The sequence below is a fragment of the Mauremys mutica genome, chromosome 2 (genome assembly GCF_020497125.1).
Source record: "Mauremys mutica isolate MM-2020 ecotype Southern chromosome 2, ASM2049712v1, whole genome shotgun sequence".
NCBI classification, from domain to species: domain Eukaryota; kingdom Metazoa; phylum Chordata; order Testudines; family Geoemydidae; genus Mauremys; species Mauremys mutica.
Window position 1 is genome coordinate 207268901 of NC_059073.1, and position 17476 is coordinate 207286376.

Here is a 17476-nt window from a genome sequence, read left to right on the forward strand (position 1 = left end):
TGGCTTTTGCTTAAAACAATGATAGCCTTGCCCTGCTTGCTTGTTACCCTCTGCACTGTAAATGGAGAGAAATGGATCTTTACTACCATTCAGCACTTAATCTTACTGATGAGCAAGCGATGCCTTCACTTGCGCTTCCATTGGGTAAAGACCTGAAAGATGACGACCTAAATGACACAAAAACACCTTCACAGCATTAAACAAATGGTTAGATGTCTGGCAATCCTTGTAGATGTAAAGCACTAAGCTAAAAAGCAGTCATACAAAATATCATGTCTCTAATATTGAACACTTTATGTACCGCCATCCCATACACAGCTGGTAGAACCAGAGGTGCCTCTGAGGTTATACATGCTTTCCAAGCTAACAGATTTTGTGTCTAGATCAAAGCCCTGTGTACTCCACAGCAAACTGGACCAGAATGCTGAAGCAGTGGTCCTGGATCTGTAGCCTTCTTGGGTTCTGCTGGGTTTTTTTGCAGTGGTTTCGGTTATATTATTTTAAAATTAGGTTTCTATTAATTAAATATGAAAATGACTAATACAATCAGGATGATACTCACTGTGTTATATATTTTGGTACTCAATTCAATCTACATTATATGCTGTCCACACATTGTCATTGTGCTGCAGATTTGTACAGCGAAGTTAGATACATCCATCACAGAAGTTGTCGGGGGAAGATAGAGGTTTTAGTGGCTGGTAGGGAAAGTGTGAGAGGCACTTTGGGTTGAGGATTAATGTTAGCTAGATGCTTCACTCAAATGACCAGCAGTTATACAGTTAATACCTTTCCAAGTTATTTTCTCACGCTGGGTGCAGGTACAGGAAGACAGTGCAGCATCAGTTTACTTGGTTCATATTTCCAAGATTTTCTTCACAACTATGAGGGCTCAACCGTTTTTTTGAAATGACAGTTTACAATCTGGCGTCTAATACTGTGCCAAATGATAGAATTTACTACAGACCTTTTGCCTATGACCACAGAACAGCAGAATACGTGGCACCCTCATTGAGATAACCCCTTAAAATGGTTTTCTTTCAGGGCAGTCCATGCGCTGCAAAAATATATAGAATGCCCTGCTGCAAATGACAGCTGTTTCATTCTGTTTTTGTAAAGCCTTAGATGCTTTAAAGTGGTTGTTGTAGGAAGAAGTCACAACTATTTTTTTTAAAAAGTCCACAGTTGTCAGTCTTCAATCTCTTCATTCTGCTATGTCATTACTGAAAATTTCGGAACGATTTCTTCAGCTGGCAAAAGAAAAATAAGTCTTAGTCTTTAAGTAACTAAAAATTAGTAATCAACTAACAACTAGTTTCTAAATAACTAAACAGTCTTAGTCTTTAAATATCTGTTATAAAGGAACACAATACATTAAATGAAATCTTTAATTGCTTGTTAGGTTCTGTAAGCCAGGGGCTTCATTCTTGGAAATGATTCCGTGCTTCAGCTTTACCACTATAAATCAGAGATAACTCCTGTGTGAGAGTAGGGTTGCCAACTTTCGAATAGCACAAAACTGAACACCCTTCTCTGAGTCCCCATCCCCCTGCTTGCTCCATCCCCCCTCCCTCTGTCACTCGCTCTTCCCCACACTCACTCACATGCTCATTTTTACCGGGCTGGGTTAGGGGGTTGGGGTACAGGAGGGGGTGAAAGCTCTGGCTGGTGGTGCAGGCTCCGGGTGGGGACAGAAATGAGGGGTTCAGGGTGCAGGGGAGAGGGCTCCAGGCTGGGGCAGGGGAATGGGGTGTGGGGGGTGAGGTCTCTGGTTGGGGGGTGCAGGCACTGGGGTGGAGCCGGGAATGAGGGGTTTGGGGTGTGGGAAGGCTCTGGGCTGGGACAGGGGATTGGAGTGTATGAGGGGGGTGAGGTCTCCAGCTGGGGGTGTGGGGTCTGGGGTGAGGATGAGGGGCTTGGGGTGGAGGAGGAGTGCATGCTGCCACCATGCACTGGTGCCACCCCTGCAGCTCCCATTGGCTGCAGTTCCCAGCCAATGAGAGCTGAGGAGCTGGCACATAGGGTAGGGGCAGTGCATGGAGCCTCCCTGGCTGCCCCTGCACTTTGGAGCCAGAGGAACATGTCGCCGCTTCTGAGAGTCACGTGGAGCCAGGTAGGGAGCCGGCCAACTGAACTTTTAATGGTCCAGTCCGTGGTGCTGACCAGAGCCACCAGGGGCACTTTCTGACCAAACATTCCGGTTGAAAACTGGACACTTGGGGACCCTAAAAGTGAGAAGAATGAAATCCACTGATTTCACGGAGACTTACATGAAGGTAGTGTAGAATTTGGCACTAGCTATTTGCTTAAGAGAGGGTCCAGCCCTAAAGATTTGGGTCCATACTCTTAAGTGGAAAAGTGAAAGACCATGACCATTACCCATCTGACTTTTTAGCTAGACCACTTTCTAGTTAATCTCTTTTACTAAGTTTTTGTATATTGAACAATAAAGAAAAAATCTGTTTCTTATTGATGGTGAAACTGTAAAAGCAGATCAGTCAAAAAAGGTGAGCATTTTCACTTTTACACAAAACCGGTGAAACCCTAAATTCACTAATTTATTTGGGCATAAGCTTTCGTAGGTAAAAAAAAACACTTCTTCAGATGCATCATGATGCTTATGCCCAAAGAAATCTGTTAGTCTTTAAGGTGCCACCGGACTCCTCATTGTTTTTGTGGATACGGACTAACACGGCTACCCCTCTGATACCTAAATTCACTACCTTTGCTGTCCATGTAAACTAGTTCAAGTTGTTTTGCAGGCTAATGCTACTGGTTAATTTCACACAGTTTGGTATAGATCTCAACCAATCACATTCAGAGTTCTAGACTGACAAGGCATTGCTGATACCACCAGCCAGATAATAATAAGGCCCTCATTACCATGAGTAAGCGCTGCAGTTGAATGCTACCCCACCCTTTGTCTGCCCTGTCTACTTAGATTATAAGCTATTTAGAGCAGAAACAATAGCTTGGTAGGGGTATGTATAACACCTAGCACAAAGGGGCCCTTGGCTGGGCCTCTAGCCACTACTGTAATAAAAACAATAGTAATCTCGTGTCAGCATGTTCTGACATTGGAATATGCAAGCAACCAGAATAAAATGAATTCTTACACTCTGTAGAAAAGCCTTAAAGTCAATTTTTGGCTGGGGAGGACCTTTTATTTCCTTTTTACTGGTGGGGAGTTCCTGTGGGTCTAGCTCCGCCATTGCCACAGCAGGAAACTGTATCTCTGGTGTTCCCGACACTGAGGCATATGGAGTTGATGGGAACGTTTCACTTCTGCTCAGCCGCCTTGGAACTACCGTTTCTGAGCACCCAGCTCTAGGATGCGTAGTGTCAGCGGCATCTGGAGCAACTTGTTTATTCTGGGCATTTCTTTCTTCCCTCCAGTCAGGGAGTCCAAGCTCTGAAAACAGATGGGATTGTTCTCCTAGTAATTGGTCCAGCTGCAGCAGAGAAAGTAGGGAAGACATACATACATGTAGTAATAAAAAATGATAAAAGGTATCAGACAGTGATACACAGGAGAGGTTATGATGCATGCCCACTTCTTATTCTTGGTCAAAAAAACAAAGTATAATTTGGCAGCTGAGATGCTGCCGTGAAAAGGATTCAGTAATAAATTTCAATCCCATTTTCACGTTTCAGTAACATAAATTTCAATCCCATTTTACTGTGATCGACTGACACAGTTGTCTTAGTACAAGCCCCCAGACGGACCTCTGTGGATGCGTGCGGCAACCCTGGATTGAAAAGGGTGCATCATAACAATTTGGGGCTCCGATTCACCAGTGTGCGCCATGCACTGTGTGTCATGCAGGCACTGCAAAATGAATGGCGTCAATCTGGGACTGGCTAACGGAGAATTCCTGCTGTGGAGGAGAAAGCTGATGGGGCAGGTGCAGAGTGCTGCTTTGTCAATTCCACTGTTCTTCCTCAGCTACTGTAAGTGTCACTAAAACCAGGCAGAGCAGTCCTGGGGCGATATAACTCTGGTGGCCATCTCCCTACTCTGCACCCAATGAAGATGGGGCTTCCTTCTTCCCTGTCTCCAATTTGAGTTGTGTTCTAGGGCTTATTCACACAGGGGAAAATGACAAGCACAGCTATAGCACAATAAATAATTCTCTACAGCTATGCTGGAATAACTCCCCATGGGAACACTATTCCAGCATAAACGTGACTTTATCAGAGTAAATATCCCAAAATAAAGTCACTTTTATCATTACTGAGCTCTAGCTATGCCAGTCAATTTCCCTGCATAGATAAGTCCTTAGGGAGGCAACATAGGCTAGGAAGGAAGGATAGGTCAGTGGTTCGGGCATTAATTAGAGACTTGGGAAAACAAAGTTCAGTCCCCTGGTCTGTCAGAGACTTCTTGGGTTACCTTGGGCAAATCACTTAAGATGAGATCCACAAAGGTGTTTAAGTGCCTAACTCCCATTGAAATCAATGGGCATTAGATGCCTAATAGTTTTGTGAATTCTAACCCTAGTCGCTCTGTGCCTCAGTTTCCCATAGGGTCAATAGATTGGTGTAGGAAGGGAACTCGTAGTGGGGAATTCCCAGATGAAGCTCAGCATCATCCATGCCTGAAAAGCTATTGGACTATGTGGCCTGAGCTAAGTGTTAGACAGGGAACACTGCTGCGGAAACTGACAGGATCTTGGAAAAGGTCTGAACTTATTCAAGACGTGGTGCCAAAGAAGGAGGTGCTGGGGATTGTGAGAGTGTGTGGGGCTTGAAAAGAAATGGGAAGTAAACCCAGAGCTCCAATGGTCTCTACACAGGCCAGGCACTGAATGAAAGAATAGCGTTGGCTATCCTGGGGCCTTTGTCCATTATACCCCAAGGGAATAAATACGTGCTTCCAAAGTGTGCAGAAGCATATCCCATTCCTGATCAGGAATCTCAGACAGTAGCATTTGTCAAGAGGTTTGTGTGCTACCATAGACACATGCCTCAGCCCCTGCATGCTGATCAGGGAAGAAATGATGGCACCTAAATGTGAATCGCTACATCATGGGAGTCAATGGCCTAGAGGGGCAGAGAGGCAAGAAACTGGAGGATTCCCTGGGAGTGGGGAGGAGCTGGAGGGACGTGTCATCCTGACAGTAGTGTGTGTTTTGGGGTTGGGGGAGAGAGTTCTGTGGGAGGAAGAAGAACTGTATTGCCCATGGCGCAGTGTGAATAAGCCCAAGAACAGGACTAGATTGGGACTAGTGATGAGCACTTAGGGTCACACGTATACTGAGGGCAGGGGAAGGCAGAGTAGCCATGGAGCAGCAAATCCCACCAGGACAGAGGCCCAGACTGAGCAGCCACTTCTCTCGGTCTCAGAACTCTGTGTGCACTTGGGTGTTTTTGTGGCAGGGGTTTCCAGATCCACGTAAGCAAAGCAGGTCTATGCCTGATCTGAAGAGAAACAGGTGCAGACATGCTACCTTCAGACATCTACTAGATCCTGTGTCCAGCACAGAGAAGGGGGTGGGTGGGTTGGTACAATGCTTTATAGCAGCAACTGTTGCTTACTGGAGCTGACAATTATGCTTAATGGGGATACCCTTCAAATAATTTAGGAGCACTTATATCTTTTTTGGGTTTTAATCTCATGCTGGCTCTAGTTACTGCTCAAACAACAGCTTTCAGTCGCTCCATAGCTACAATATGTTTTCTGTGTACGTCAACTGTTTCACTACTGACTGCTCCTGCCAGTTGTTTTACTTCTTTCATATTAACTGCAGACGATGGGTATCCATGCCAGGCCAATCCATACTGCACCTACCAGCCATGTTAATTTTTGCAGGCTCTTATCAGCCTTCAGTAATTGAAAATTTCTGCACTGTGACGTTAGTATCGAAATGGTTGTTGTGCATACGCTTACATGAATGAAAGTCATGCAGCAATTCTGTAACTACAGTGGTTGATTTGGAGGAAAGTTGATGACATTTTTGGTTATAAAATCACAAATGGCAAGAAACAAGGGATCAGTTGGAGATCTGACAAAATATAAAGTTCTCGCTTTCCAAAGAGAAAACTTTTGCTTTGCATCTGACAGCAGTTTATTAATAAAATACCTACTGGATTTAACATTTTTTAGACTTTGAAAGAGCAACAGTGTGGCCAACACCACTCATGATTTTGAGTGTATCCAGGGTTTGAAGCACCTTGAAGGGTCTGGTTTTCAGAAGGTTGGACCTCAGAATTTACTGAAAATCAAAGCCCTTTAAGGAGTCATAAGCTGGACACCTAAAAACTGAAGCACCCGAAATCACTAGTCCCTTTTTGAAAATCTTGGCCCAAGGTTGTACCAGATGACACAATTTAACCTTGTTGGTTTGGTCACAAGTTCAACTCACAGCAAATGCATGTGGAAGCCACATACTGCAATCACTCACTGTGACATTGCACCAGTAAAGGCAATAGGATAAAGAGTCTTTAAACTAGATTCCTTTTTCCTATGTTTCACAAGAAAAGCTGCTTATACAACGTACCATCAGAATTCCCTCCCTAGCCTGGCGAGATCGATCATTCAGCTGGAATTCCAGTTCAGAAACCTCACGACGAACAGCTTGACGTAAGACTTGCAGTTGTCTGTTTTTCTCCCTGTAGTAGACAGCAGAAGAAAAATAATCAGGTGAATAGTGATGCTCTGCAAAGCATCCATTTCTCATTCATGCCATTAATACAGTGTTGCTTCAGACAAAGCACCACAAAACATTCTACAGTCTAAATAATAACCTAACAGTACCAGTGCCAGATAGTTCCTTTACTGCATTGCACTATGCAGGCCACAGAACTCTGAATAAAAGAGTACGTCTTCATTACCCGCCGGATCGGCGGGTAGCAATCGATTTCTCGGAGTTCGATATATCGCGTCTCATCTAGACGTGATATATCGAACGCTGAACGCGCTCCCGTCGACTCCGGAACTCCACCGGAGCGAGTGGCGGTAGCGGAGTTGATGGGGGAGCTGCGGACGTCGATCCCGCGCCGTGAGGACGTGTAAGTAATTCGAGCTAAGGTACTTCGACTTCAGCTATGCTATTCACGTAGCTGAAGTTGCGTACCTTAGATCGACCCCCGCCCCAGTGTAGACCAGGCCAAACTGTGTGTCATGTGTGTGTCACAGACCCAACTGTCTCTTCTAACCTTTCAGTCATACAAAAATAGTCCTGGGCACTAGTTCTCACTGGAGACAACCCAACTAAACAGATTCGGAGCCAGCCATTTTGAGTTATGATATTACAAAAAACAAAAACAAAACAACCGAACAAAAAAAGACATACCTTCCCCCCCTCCACACTCAAAGTGCTCTTCATTCATAAATGCCTTGTTTGATTAACTGCTACCTTTCCTCAAACTACCCTCCTCTGCCAAGGGACTGCACATGAAAAATTTCAGCCAGAAACAAGCTTTATTAGAAGAAAAGCCTTATTTTTTAAAATTAGGTGTATAATGGAGACTGTTTTACAATCTTGATGATGGTGTTACTGCTATGATTCTAATACAGTGCTTCCTTTGGTTATGGCCCAATATGTATAATGCCCTCATCAGCAACCCCCACTATCCCCCCACAAACCCCCATCTATGTTCATCTGGAAAGCTGCAGTCAAAATAAATGAGATCTATTGCAAATTATGCCTGCATTTCCATTGTATTTTAAGTCATTTTAAACTAAAATAGACCATATTTTTAATTCTAATGTTTCTGAACATTGAAATTAATGGAGACAAGTCATACTTTTCTATGGACACAATTACAGAAAAAGTCCTTTTCACTTGCAAGGCGGGCACAAGACATGCACAATACCCATGATGGCACCTTCATGACTGGGGATGTCATACTCATGAGGAATCTCAGCCACTGCGTCTGAGAAGTATCAAAGAGAGTGTACATTCATTGGTATATATTATAAATCCCTTATGTACACCTAACCTTAATGCAGCATAAACTGTTTATAACATACACTGCCATGATCAAGTTTAGAAAATATTGGTTGGATAAATGGATAGTAATAAAGTGATGAACAACTGAATGCTGACTTCTGTGTTATACAGTAAAAATGTTAAGTCTGAGTGTTGGCACATACAGCAAGATGCTCTGCACATGCACTCAGGCTCCAAAATGTTGCTTTTTTAATGACCATAATATGTGTGTTTCTGTAGTGATATAATTACCTTCCTTCATCTGACATAGCACTGGAAAAAAGATCCTGTTGCTCTATCAGGTGTTGCTCAATCTCATCTAGTTTCTCCCGGAAACTCTGGCAAGAACTCTTCATAGCTTCTATTTCATGGATTGTGCACTACGAAGAAGACCAAGAAGAGTGACTACTTCATTACTTTCCTTTTAATATTTGTCATAATGACAGCTGAAGAGGCAGCAGTCCTATTCTCATCAACAGAACAGGTACATCATAAGCAGGCTTGTCAGACATTCACAGGTACAAGTTTCCAGATAACAAGTGAGATGACTTCTAAAGAATATAAATGTTGTATTTAGTTATCAGTTCTTCTTTCTGAAGTCACATAGGCTTCCCCTGAAGTCAATGGAAATTTTGTCCTTGTCTTCAAGGGAGACAGGATTTTGCCCATAGTTTTGACACAATGGGTCAAATTCTGAGCTTAGTTACACTTATGTAAATCATTAGCATTGAATAGAGTTGCCCCGGATTTACATCAGCATCACTGAATGAAGAAGTTTGCTCCATGTGTCTGATTTGAAAGACAGGTTGAGCACTGTACCTCTAGAACCATCATCACATTTTCTTGACCCTCCATTTGTAGATGTTAACGTTTAGCTGACTTTTACATTACTAGTGGAGGCAAAAGGATTAGTAAATTTGAAAAAGAGGATCAGATATTGATAAGAATAAAAATAGCAACTGCAATTGCACTAGCTAGGATAAAATTGCAAAGGCTATACAATTCTTTTGGGATTCGAGCTGGCACTATGACATATATAGCTCAGTTCACTCTGTGCAAAAAGTCTGCAAATATCACAATTCCCACAGATCTGTTCATTTGCTCAAAACTATTCAAATAATGTGTTATACAAATATATTTCAGCCTATAGATTGCTCATCAACTGTCCTTGGCAAATATTGCTTCAAGTATCCATTATTAGCTATCTGAAATTTGAGCTGTTTTGACAAGACACAAGATTTCTGTCCCCAGACTGGATGAGTGTAAGTCTTGGAATCAGGTTTCCAGGACAAATTCAAAGTTTTTTTTTTGCAGGGAGTTTGCAATATTTGTTCACAAGTCAATGTTTTGGGGAACATTCCTGCCAGTAACATTGCTTGATAGAATATACAAACACGGCCAAAGCACATTTGTTTATAAAGGATATAAACTCTCCTACTTCATGGCAAAAAAGTCAATCATGAACTGACAGGAGTTAGAAAGAAATTTCTATGGGAAGGTTATTCCCTAAATGTCCACTCCAGGTTTTCTTTTGCACAAGGTATTGGTTTGAATGAACTGTCTTTCTCTAATATGGCAAGTCATATGTTTGTATCCTTAAACATTGAAATAAATATTTGGAAATAATGTCTGCAGTGTTTCATGTTTACTGTGGTCATTGATTGGTATTGGGAAGTAATATCCCCATAGCATAGTATTCCTCTGGGGACTTTACATTTTTCCATTAAGACTCTAGCATGGGCCTCAGTTAGAAACAGGATTCTAGACTAATTGTTTAGATCAGTTATACATTTGAGTAAATAATCAATGGATCACTGGTCTGTTCTGCTTTGGAGGTTCCTGCACATCAAGATGTTACGGAACGGTCTATCCACAAGAGTAAAGCTTGTCTGTGCATGAGACAGAGCTTTCTCAAGGGCTGGTTCAAGGCTGTGGAACCAACTCCCATGGGATCTCCAAACTACCTCAAACCTCACAACTTTCCATGCCAAGATCAAGGTGTATTTCTTTTACCTGGACTTTGCTAATATAAAGACATAGCCTGTCATATGTTAAAAATGTAATTTCCACCCCTAGGTAGAGGATGAGAGAAAGAAAGAAAGAACCAGACATGAAAAATGTTGGTCATGTCACCTAATTCACTGCTGGAGATCACTCAAGTACCTCAGTGATGGATATGGTATAAGAACACGAATAGACTAGAATGATGTTATGACCACTTTGGAAAACCTAACCAAAACAATTTTTTAAAGTTGTGTTAATCAGCAACTGAGCCTCCAAAAGGTATGGAAATAAAGTGTTTCTGTTGGGAAATAATTTCCTTGTACAAGAAAATGTCATACCCAGACGAATAAAACAGAAACATGCAAATTCAATATAATCTGATGGCTGTTTGCTCTTTCAGTGTTTTAACACTGACTTCTGTCAAGAACAATGTTGCAGTTACTACAGATTTTGATTACTTTCAGGATTTTCTCTTGTTCTAGCAAATGTTTGATGCTTAAAATCCCTTGACAGGCTGGACTAAAGATTATGGACCAAATCCTGTCATGTGGAATAAAGCCTACATACACAGGATTTTCTCCATATGAAGAAGTGAGGAGCAGAATCTTCAACCTTGTGCAGTGGAGCAGTACCCACAATTCTAAGACACAGGATGTAGCAGCAGATGCAACCTGCTGCTGCTCTCCCGGCAAATCCCCAAGATTTTAGGCCAGTAAAGCCTCAGACCCACTGACTACATACCAGCATACCCAGTGCTTTCCAATTTAGATGGGTATGGAGTTCCACTGTACATAAACCTAGGAATGTTTTCTGACCCCCCTGCACAGGCTTTCCCAGTTATTTGGGTCCTTCTGTGATGCAGGGGCTGGATTTCACATGATTAACCTCAGACAAGTGCCGGATTTAACACATCTTTGCTTAAACAATAGAGCTTGAACAATAGTATAGTGTGCAGTCAATGCCTGCAGTATCCTCAGGCTCAGATTACTGAAAAAGCATCACTGTTAATCCTTCACCACCATCAGACAAGTGATAAAATAAGTTGGACAATGTAAATTCAGCTGTAATGTACTGAAACACTGACCTCTTGTGGCAATTGAGAGACATCTCACAAAATTCATAGCTCTTCAGCAAATAAAGAAAAGCCCCCATAGTATTGATATAGTCAATAACATGAAATTCATCAGTTTCACTTCTAACCGTTTTCTGCACTTTGACCCACTTGTGTTTACAACTTCCCAAGCTTCACTTTGAGTTTCAGGTTCAAAGAAAGAAAGGAAGAAACTCATTTGAAATCACCAAGTTTGCATAGTTTCAACACAAAACCAGGAGAAACACTCACATTCCTCATGGTGCAGAAATACCATCGGCCCTGCTTTTCTCAGAAGCATTGTGAGCTTTCCGACAATCCTAGCTGGGCCGGTTTATGGGGGCCTAGGGCAAAATCTGAAATGGAGGCCCCCCAACCCTTCTAAAAAGTCTGACAACCACCCACCAGCACATGAGCCCCTACACCCAGCCCTCCCCCAGGAGCGACAGCCCTCAAAGGAGCTCTCCTGCCATCCCCTCCAGGAGCCCCTGCCTTCCCATCCCACTCCTTACCTTATCCCTCCCTGCTGGGGAGACTTGCCTTCTGGTGTTGGCTCCCTCCTGCTTCCCAGACAGTCCCCACGGCTGAGAGAGCCACCATGGTTTTGGTAGCCAGCAGGTGAACACCTGGCATGTGGCACACTGCTTGCAGGGGCCGGTTCACCTATAGTGGCACTGCAAACCCGTGTACCAGATCTCAGCAACACTCACTCAAGTTTGGCCCAGCTGTCCCCCACCCTCTGTCATGACCAAGGGGCAGCTGGGCCTAACCTGAGTGGTGCTGCAACCCTGAGTGCCTGGTTGCAATGCCACCCACTACAGTTTACCCCAGCTGCCCTGCATCATATTGTTCCATGGATTTGGGGTGCCTCTCAAACAAGTGAGGCCCTCCATCCCCGGGTGACCCTGAATCCTCAGTTTTGAGTTCGTAACAAAGTCAAAACCTGGTGACTTTTGTAGTTTCAGCTCTTGTTGCAAACATTTCACATGGTTCTGATGGCAAACACAGCTTTAGGTTGGCTAAGGGTATGTCTACACTATTAAACACCTGCAGCTGACCATGTCAGCTGACTTGGGCTCGTGGGGCTCAGGCTACCCGGCTGTTTAATTATAGTATAGACATTTAGACTCTGGCTCTGGGACCCTGTGAGTCAGCTGACCTGGGTCAGCCGCGGGTGTTTAATTGTAGTGTAGATATATCCTAAAATGTTCCCTATTCTACCTGGATCAGATTTTCTGAGGCCTTGTCTACACTACAAGACTATTTCGAATCAACTTAGTTCAAATTTGTGGATTCGACCTTATGAAGTCGAATTTGTGTATCCATACTAAATACACTAATTCGAATTTCTGAGTCCACATTTCACGGTGGCCAGCGTGTCGACTTTGGATAAGACGGTGCACTGTGGGAAGCTATCCCACAGTTCCGCAGTCCCACGCTGCCCATTGGAATGATGGGTAGGAGCCCCCAATGCCTGCTGGGGGCGAGAAGAGAAATGGTTATTGTGGTCCGAGGGTGGTTTTGGGATTTTTTAGGTAACTGGCCTCATAGGGAACACGTCATATACACGCCCTCCTCTCCATCCCCTCCTTGAAAATGCGCCTTGCGGGCAATCTGTTCGTGCCACTTTTCTGGTCAGTGACAGCTGCGGGGGCGCCCACAGCACTGCAAGGCATGGAGCCCGCTCGCGATCATCGCCGTTTTTCTCCTCCTGCCACTTTTATCGTCCCACCTCTTCCACAGTCAGCTGCTGAGAAATTCGGGCTTACTTTTCAATGGTGCATGCCAAGCACTGGGGGGACCATAGGGGACGGTTTTACAAACTATCAACGTCGGGTCGGCCGGGCAAAGGTTCATGATGCGTGTTGTGTTCTTCAGGGAAACTGTGGAGCTGCTCAGACGCCTGCAGGGAAGGTTAGTTTCTTCTGGACACGGAAAATAACTGTATTGTGGATGTGTGCAGATGGCCTATAGTCATTCCTCGGGGGGACCCAGCCTTGCCCACGATTGCACTTGCTCATGAAGCCCTTATACAGGCGCCTGGGACCGCGACAAGGAACTCTTTCCAAATACCAGCGAGCAGCGTGGACACTGTGACTTGTTCAGTTTCTTTACAGAGAAGCTGAACCTGCCCCTGTTTCTTTACCCAGGTTACTGTTGTACCTCTCCTTCTTCGGTTACATACAGTTTCCCCCACTTCCAACACACATGTTAAAAATAAATTACATTGTCCCATTGTTGAGCTTAAGAAAGGGTGTCTTTATTCAATGACTTTGCGTTAAAAGGGTTGAAACTGGGGGCAGGACAGAATGTGCTGGGTAGGGTGTGCGGTGTTAGTAAAGACTGCCTGCTAAACTCAAGGAATGACAGGCTCCTGCTCCTAGAGCAGGTCCGCAGTTGCGGATATGCTTCTTTCAACGGAGCTGCCTTCCCTCTTTAGGTAAATTCTGTGTGCGGTGCGGATATATGTGACCTAGTGGTTGGAGCGAGGAACGGAATACAGATTCCTCAGCTGCGTGATCTCAGCGGTGTTCCAGGACAAGGACTGCTGTATAAGGAATCTGTTAACCGCCCTCACCGATGCAAAGTCACATCTCCCCTCAGCCCACCAACAGATTCCTGGAAACCCACCTCCCTTACCGACCAGTGGTGCCTACTGACTGCAACTGTGTGGTTGGGTGTGGACCTGCTGAGATCCTGCCCCCGTGTCTGTACCCTGGGAAAGGTGACTGTCCTATGCAAATTAACCACCCCCTTCCCACGCCCCCCATTCAAGCACAGGCATTCTTTTTGAAAGAAAAATCATAACGGAAACAGTAAATTAACAGACAAACGACAGTTTTTATTAATTTAAGTAGACAGTGTAGGGGATGGGACTGGGGAATTGGGACATTACTGTGGAGTCTGTGAAGTGAAGGACTCTCGGCAAAATGTAGGGTATGAGAGCTTTTGGAGTACTTGAGCACTGTGCCTGTGGTTGCAGTGACAGTAATTCACGTCCCCCGCGCCCCTTCCTCCTGTATTATTTTTGAGGTGTGTGAGGTGGGGTATGGGGACTTTGTGGCGGTGGAGTGCGGGTTGCAGATTACACTGCAGGGTGTCTACTGTCCTCCTGCGGTCCTACAGAAACATCCACAAAGGCGCCTGGAGCGTGTCTGTTTGCTCCCTCACTAGGTCCATAGCAGCGTTTTCAGTCACCTGCTTGTCTTCCTCACGCCACACCTCTCCTCCCGTTCGCTGTTTGTGAGGGCTGGCCCAGAGCGAGACGGTCCTTTCCTCCTCCACTGGCTCTGCTGGTCCGCCTCTGCTAGGTAGCAGCCCATACGTTCCTTGAACACTCTTGTCCCTTGTCTTTTTCTTTCGCCGCCTAATCTTTGCCAGCCTCCTGCGAGGGGGATTGCTGTGGCCGGGTCTGGAGATAGCAGTGGAAGCTGTAGAGCTGGGAAAAACAGGGAGTTTGAATTCCTTGCAAAGGATACAATTTTTTTGCGAACCTTTAACTGAGTCTAGGCTGTCTCTGTGAATTTATGGGTCGATGAGGACACCTGTGCCTTGCTGGGGACACAAATTCTTTTTCGCGGTGGATTCTGGGTAAATCGTCGCCAGTCATTAACTTTCCTCCGGCGAAAGCAACAGCAGAAGACAATCATTTTCAAAGCTCCGTTCTTCCCAGAATTGCCCTTGGGCATACGCCATAGCGTGGCAACCATGGACACTGTTTTGCCTTTTTGTGTATGTCACCGTTATGTGTACTAGATGCCGGCTGACAGAGGTGGGCCAGCAGCGCGTACACAGCAGCCTGCTTTTGCATGACAGGCCAGAGATGGTTACCAGCCCTTTTGTTACCATCTACCATACCTCATTAAAATTTGTGTAATTAAGATGGTAATGAAGATGGGCCATGGTTACATGTTCCTATTTGCACTGCACCATTTGGTTCTGTCATAAGTGCCCGCTGGTGACCGAGCAGCACGAGGGGGCGCAAAAAGCAAAAATTGGTGTAATGACTCCCTGAGTCAATCCCTCCTTTTTGGTATCTAAAAATAGAAATCAGGTCCTGCTGCTAGGATTAAGGGCAAGTGTACTAGAGAACCACCACTGGTTATCATAGAAACCAGAAGAGCCACAGCTGACTCTGTTGTCCGATCCTTGCATAAATTTGGAGCTTGTATTGCTATTCACAGGGGGTGCTCCTTTGCAACAAACACCACCCCTGTTCCATTCCGGCCTTCTTTCACAGCCTTTCTGGGCTTACCATACCATTGTCCCCCCACTTGGATGTGATTGATAAAAGTATAAACGAATGCAGTGAATTAAGACACGAGTGACTTGTTTGTGAGAAATGAGTGGAAGGAAGCCTCCAGCTGCAATGATAGTCCAGGCAGTGACATTAATTAGCTGTGGATTAGAAGGAGCCCATCATACCTCTTGCTAGTCCAGGGGCCAATTCAATCTTTTCTTTACTACAGGAAGGGTGGGGGCTGATGGAGCTCAGCCACTGTTGCAATGATGAGGACGGTTACCAGCCATACTGCACCATCTACCATGAAAAAATTAGGGACCAGGGCGCCCTTGGATCAGACTCTACAGATGCTAGTACGCATGGTTTACCAGTCCTTTTGCACGGCCCCATGTGCCAATAGGCTAGATGCTGATGGATGGACGGATACCAGGTCGTTTTGGTACCATCAGGCCATCCTTTGCTGTGGGGGGAGCAAGGTATAGTTGTGTTTGTGTGAACGTGCTTGCACCTTCGAGTACTATCTGCTAGCATTCAAGTAAAGATAGGGTTGGACATGTTAAAAGAGTCCACAGAGGATTGTTTTCACTTCTGGTGGTGGGTGGGGTGTGTGCGCAAATTGCCGAACTATTGCCCTGTACCACCGCAGACACTGTAATTTGACCCTAGAAGCATTTGGAGCTCATCCCAAGAATGAAAATACTTTGCGGAGGGACAGCAGGAACTGTAGGGATTACCTTGGCGTCCTCATTCCCCCCCTCCTACCATGGAGCGTTCCATTATATTTCTTGTGCTTTCTCGTTTGACGCTCGTCACGCAGCTGCGTTGCTCCCCCCCCCGAGTCTGTGCTATGCCCGTCTGTCCGTTAAGATTTTTTAAAAAATACTTTGACCAGGCGTAAACAATTACAGTAAATTTACCATAATTAAGATGCAGGAGTCTGGCCGATGCGAGGATCACACCTGTGTTCGGGTCACGGAAGGTGATAGAGGGAGCGCATGCTGCCGTGAAAGCGTAGCACGTAACCAGGGCCCGATGCAGCCTGTGGCTCGGGGGAGGCAGTGCTCCCTGAGTACCTCATGAAAGCCTTGCGCGGAAAAAGTGTGCTACCACGGGAGTCACCCAATAAGGGCAGCTCTCCCAGGAAACCTCCTGCTGATGCTTTTCAGATTAACGCAAGGAGAGCGTCGTGGTAGATCTCCAAGGATGATTTTCTGTTCTTTCCCCATATTATAGAGAAAGCCCTCCTTTTCACATACAGTTAAGGATCTTCCTGTTATATTAAGAATAAAAGTTAACATGGTTAAATGCAACTTACTCCGACTGCCTCCTTCCCCTGATTCAGAGACTCCGGGTATAATGGCCGGTGGAGGGTTGGTGTTTGAGGGTTGGTAGCGGGATCTCCGTTGACCGGTGATGAATAGATCCTGGCTGTCGGGGAAACCAGCGTTTTTTAAGCGCTCTCGCCTGCACGGTCCTCCTCCAAAACCCCTTCCTCTCTTCTCCGTCCGGGACATCACGAGGAACTGCCCGTTCGACACTGTCCCATCTTCATCAGAGTCCACGGTCACTGGTGTGGGCTAGTGGTCGGCTAGGTTCCCGTAGGCGTACGATTTGCCGCTTCTGATTTTTTGGTTAAGCCCTTGTCTGGGTCCCCCTCATTGATTTTCTCACGCGGCGCTGCGTTGCATTCCTCGCCTGTATCCTCTGTCTCTCACGGCTTTGGAGACCTTCTCGTAGGTCTTTGCATTCCGTGTTTTGGAAGCGAAGCTCCGAAAGAACAGAACTCCTGCCCCACACACCGATCAGATCGGAAGAGTTCACAGTCAGTCTATGCTGGGTTCCCTTCTTTCTATTCACAGTTAACATGAACTCCTCTGCTGGACGAGCTCTGCCGTTGCATGTTTGCAGTGTGTGCGGAAAGCTCGCCTCCGATTATCTAGCCCAGGACGTCAGATTCAAAGATGCCTCAAGACCAGGGAAAATGAATATTCAAAATTTTCCCGGCGTCAATTTCCTGTGTGGTTCTGGTCAGAGAATCCAAAGACTCGACTTGCTGTTTCCCAGGAGCGTCTCAACAGAGTGAGTGCACCCCACCCCCAAACCAATGGGGGATAGGCTCCCGGAAGCTTACTAAGTTCGATTATTTGCAATCCACCCACCTAGCCTAATTCGAGCTAGCCCATGTCGAAATTTAGCGTCACTCCA

At 45.3% G+C, this 17476-nt stretch overlaps 1 protein-coding gene across 1 annotated transcript in view; it reads right to left on the reverse strand.

The window, feature by feature from the left end:
* Positions 1–365: 365 nt before the first annotated feature.
* The window catches only part of ITPRID1 (ITPR interacting domain containing 1), a 61361-nt gene continuing 44250 nt past the window's right edge, over positions 366–17476 (reverse strand). Inside the window, exons 11-14 of the mRNA XM_045006790.1 lie at positions 8187–8314; positions 6501–6612; positions 3117–3452; positions 366–1250 (exon numbers count right to left, since the gene is read on the reverse strand). Of these exons, the coding sequence (XP_044862725.1) occupies positions 1221–1250; positions 3117–3452; positions 6501–6612; positions 8187–8314 (606 nt within the window). The 3' untranslated portion in view covers positions 366–1220. The remainder of the gene's footprint in view (positions 1251–3116; positions 3453–6500; positions 6613–8186; positions 8315–17476) is intronic.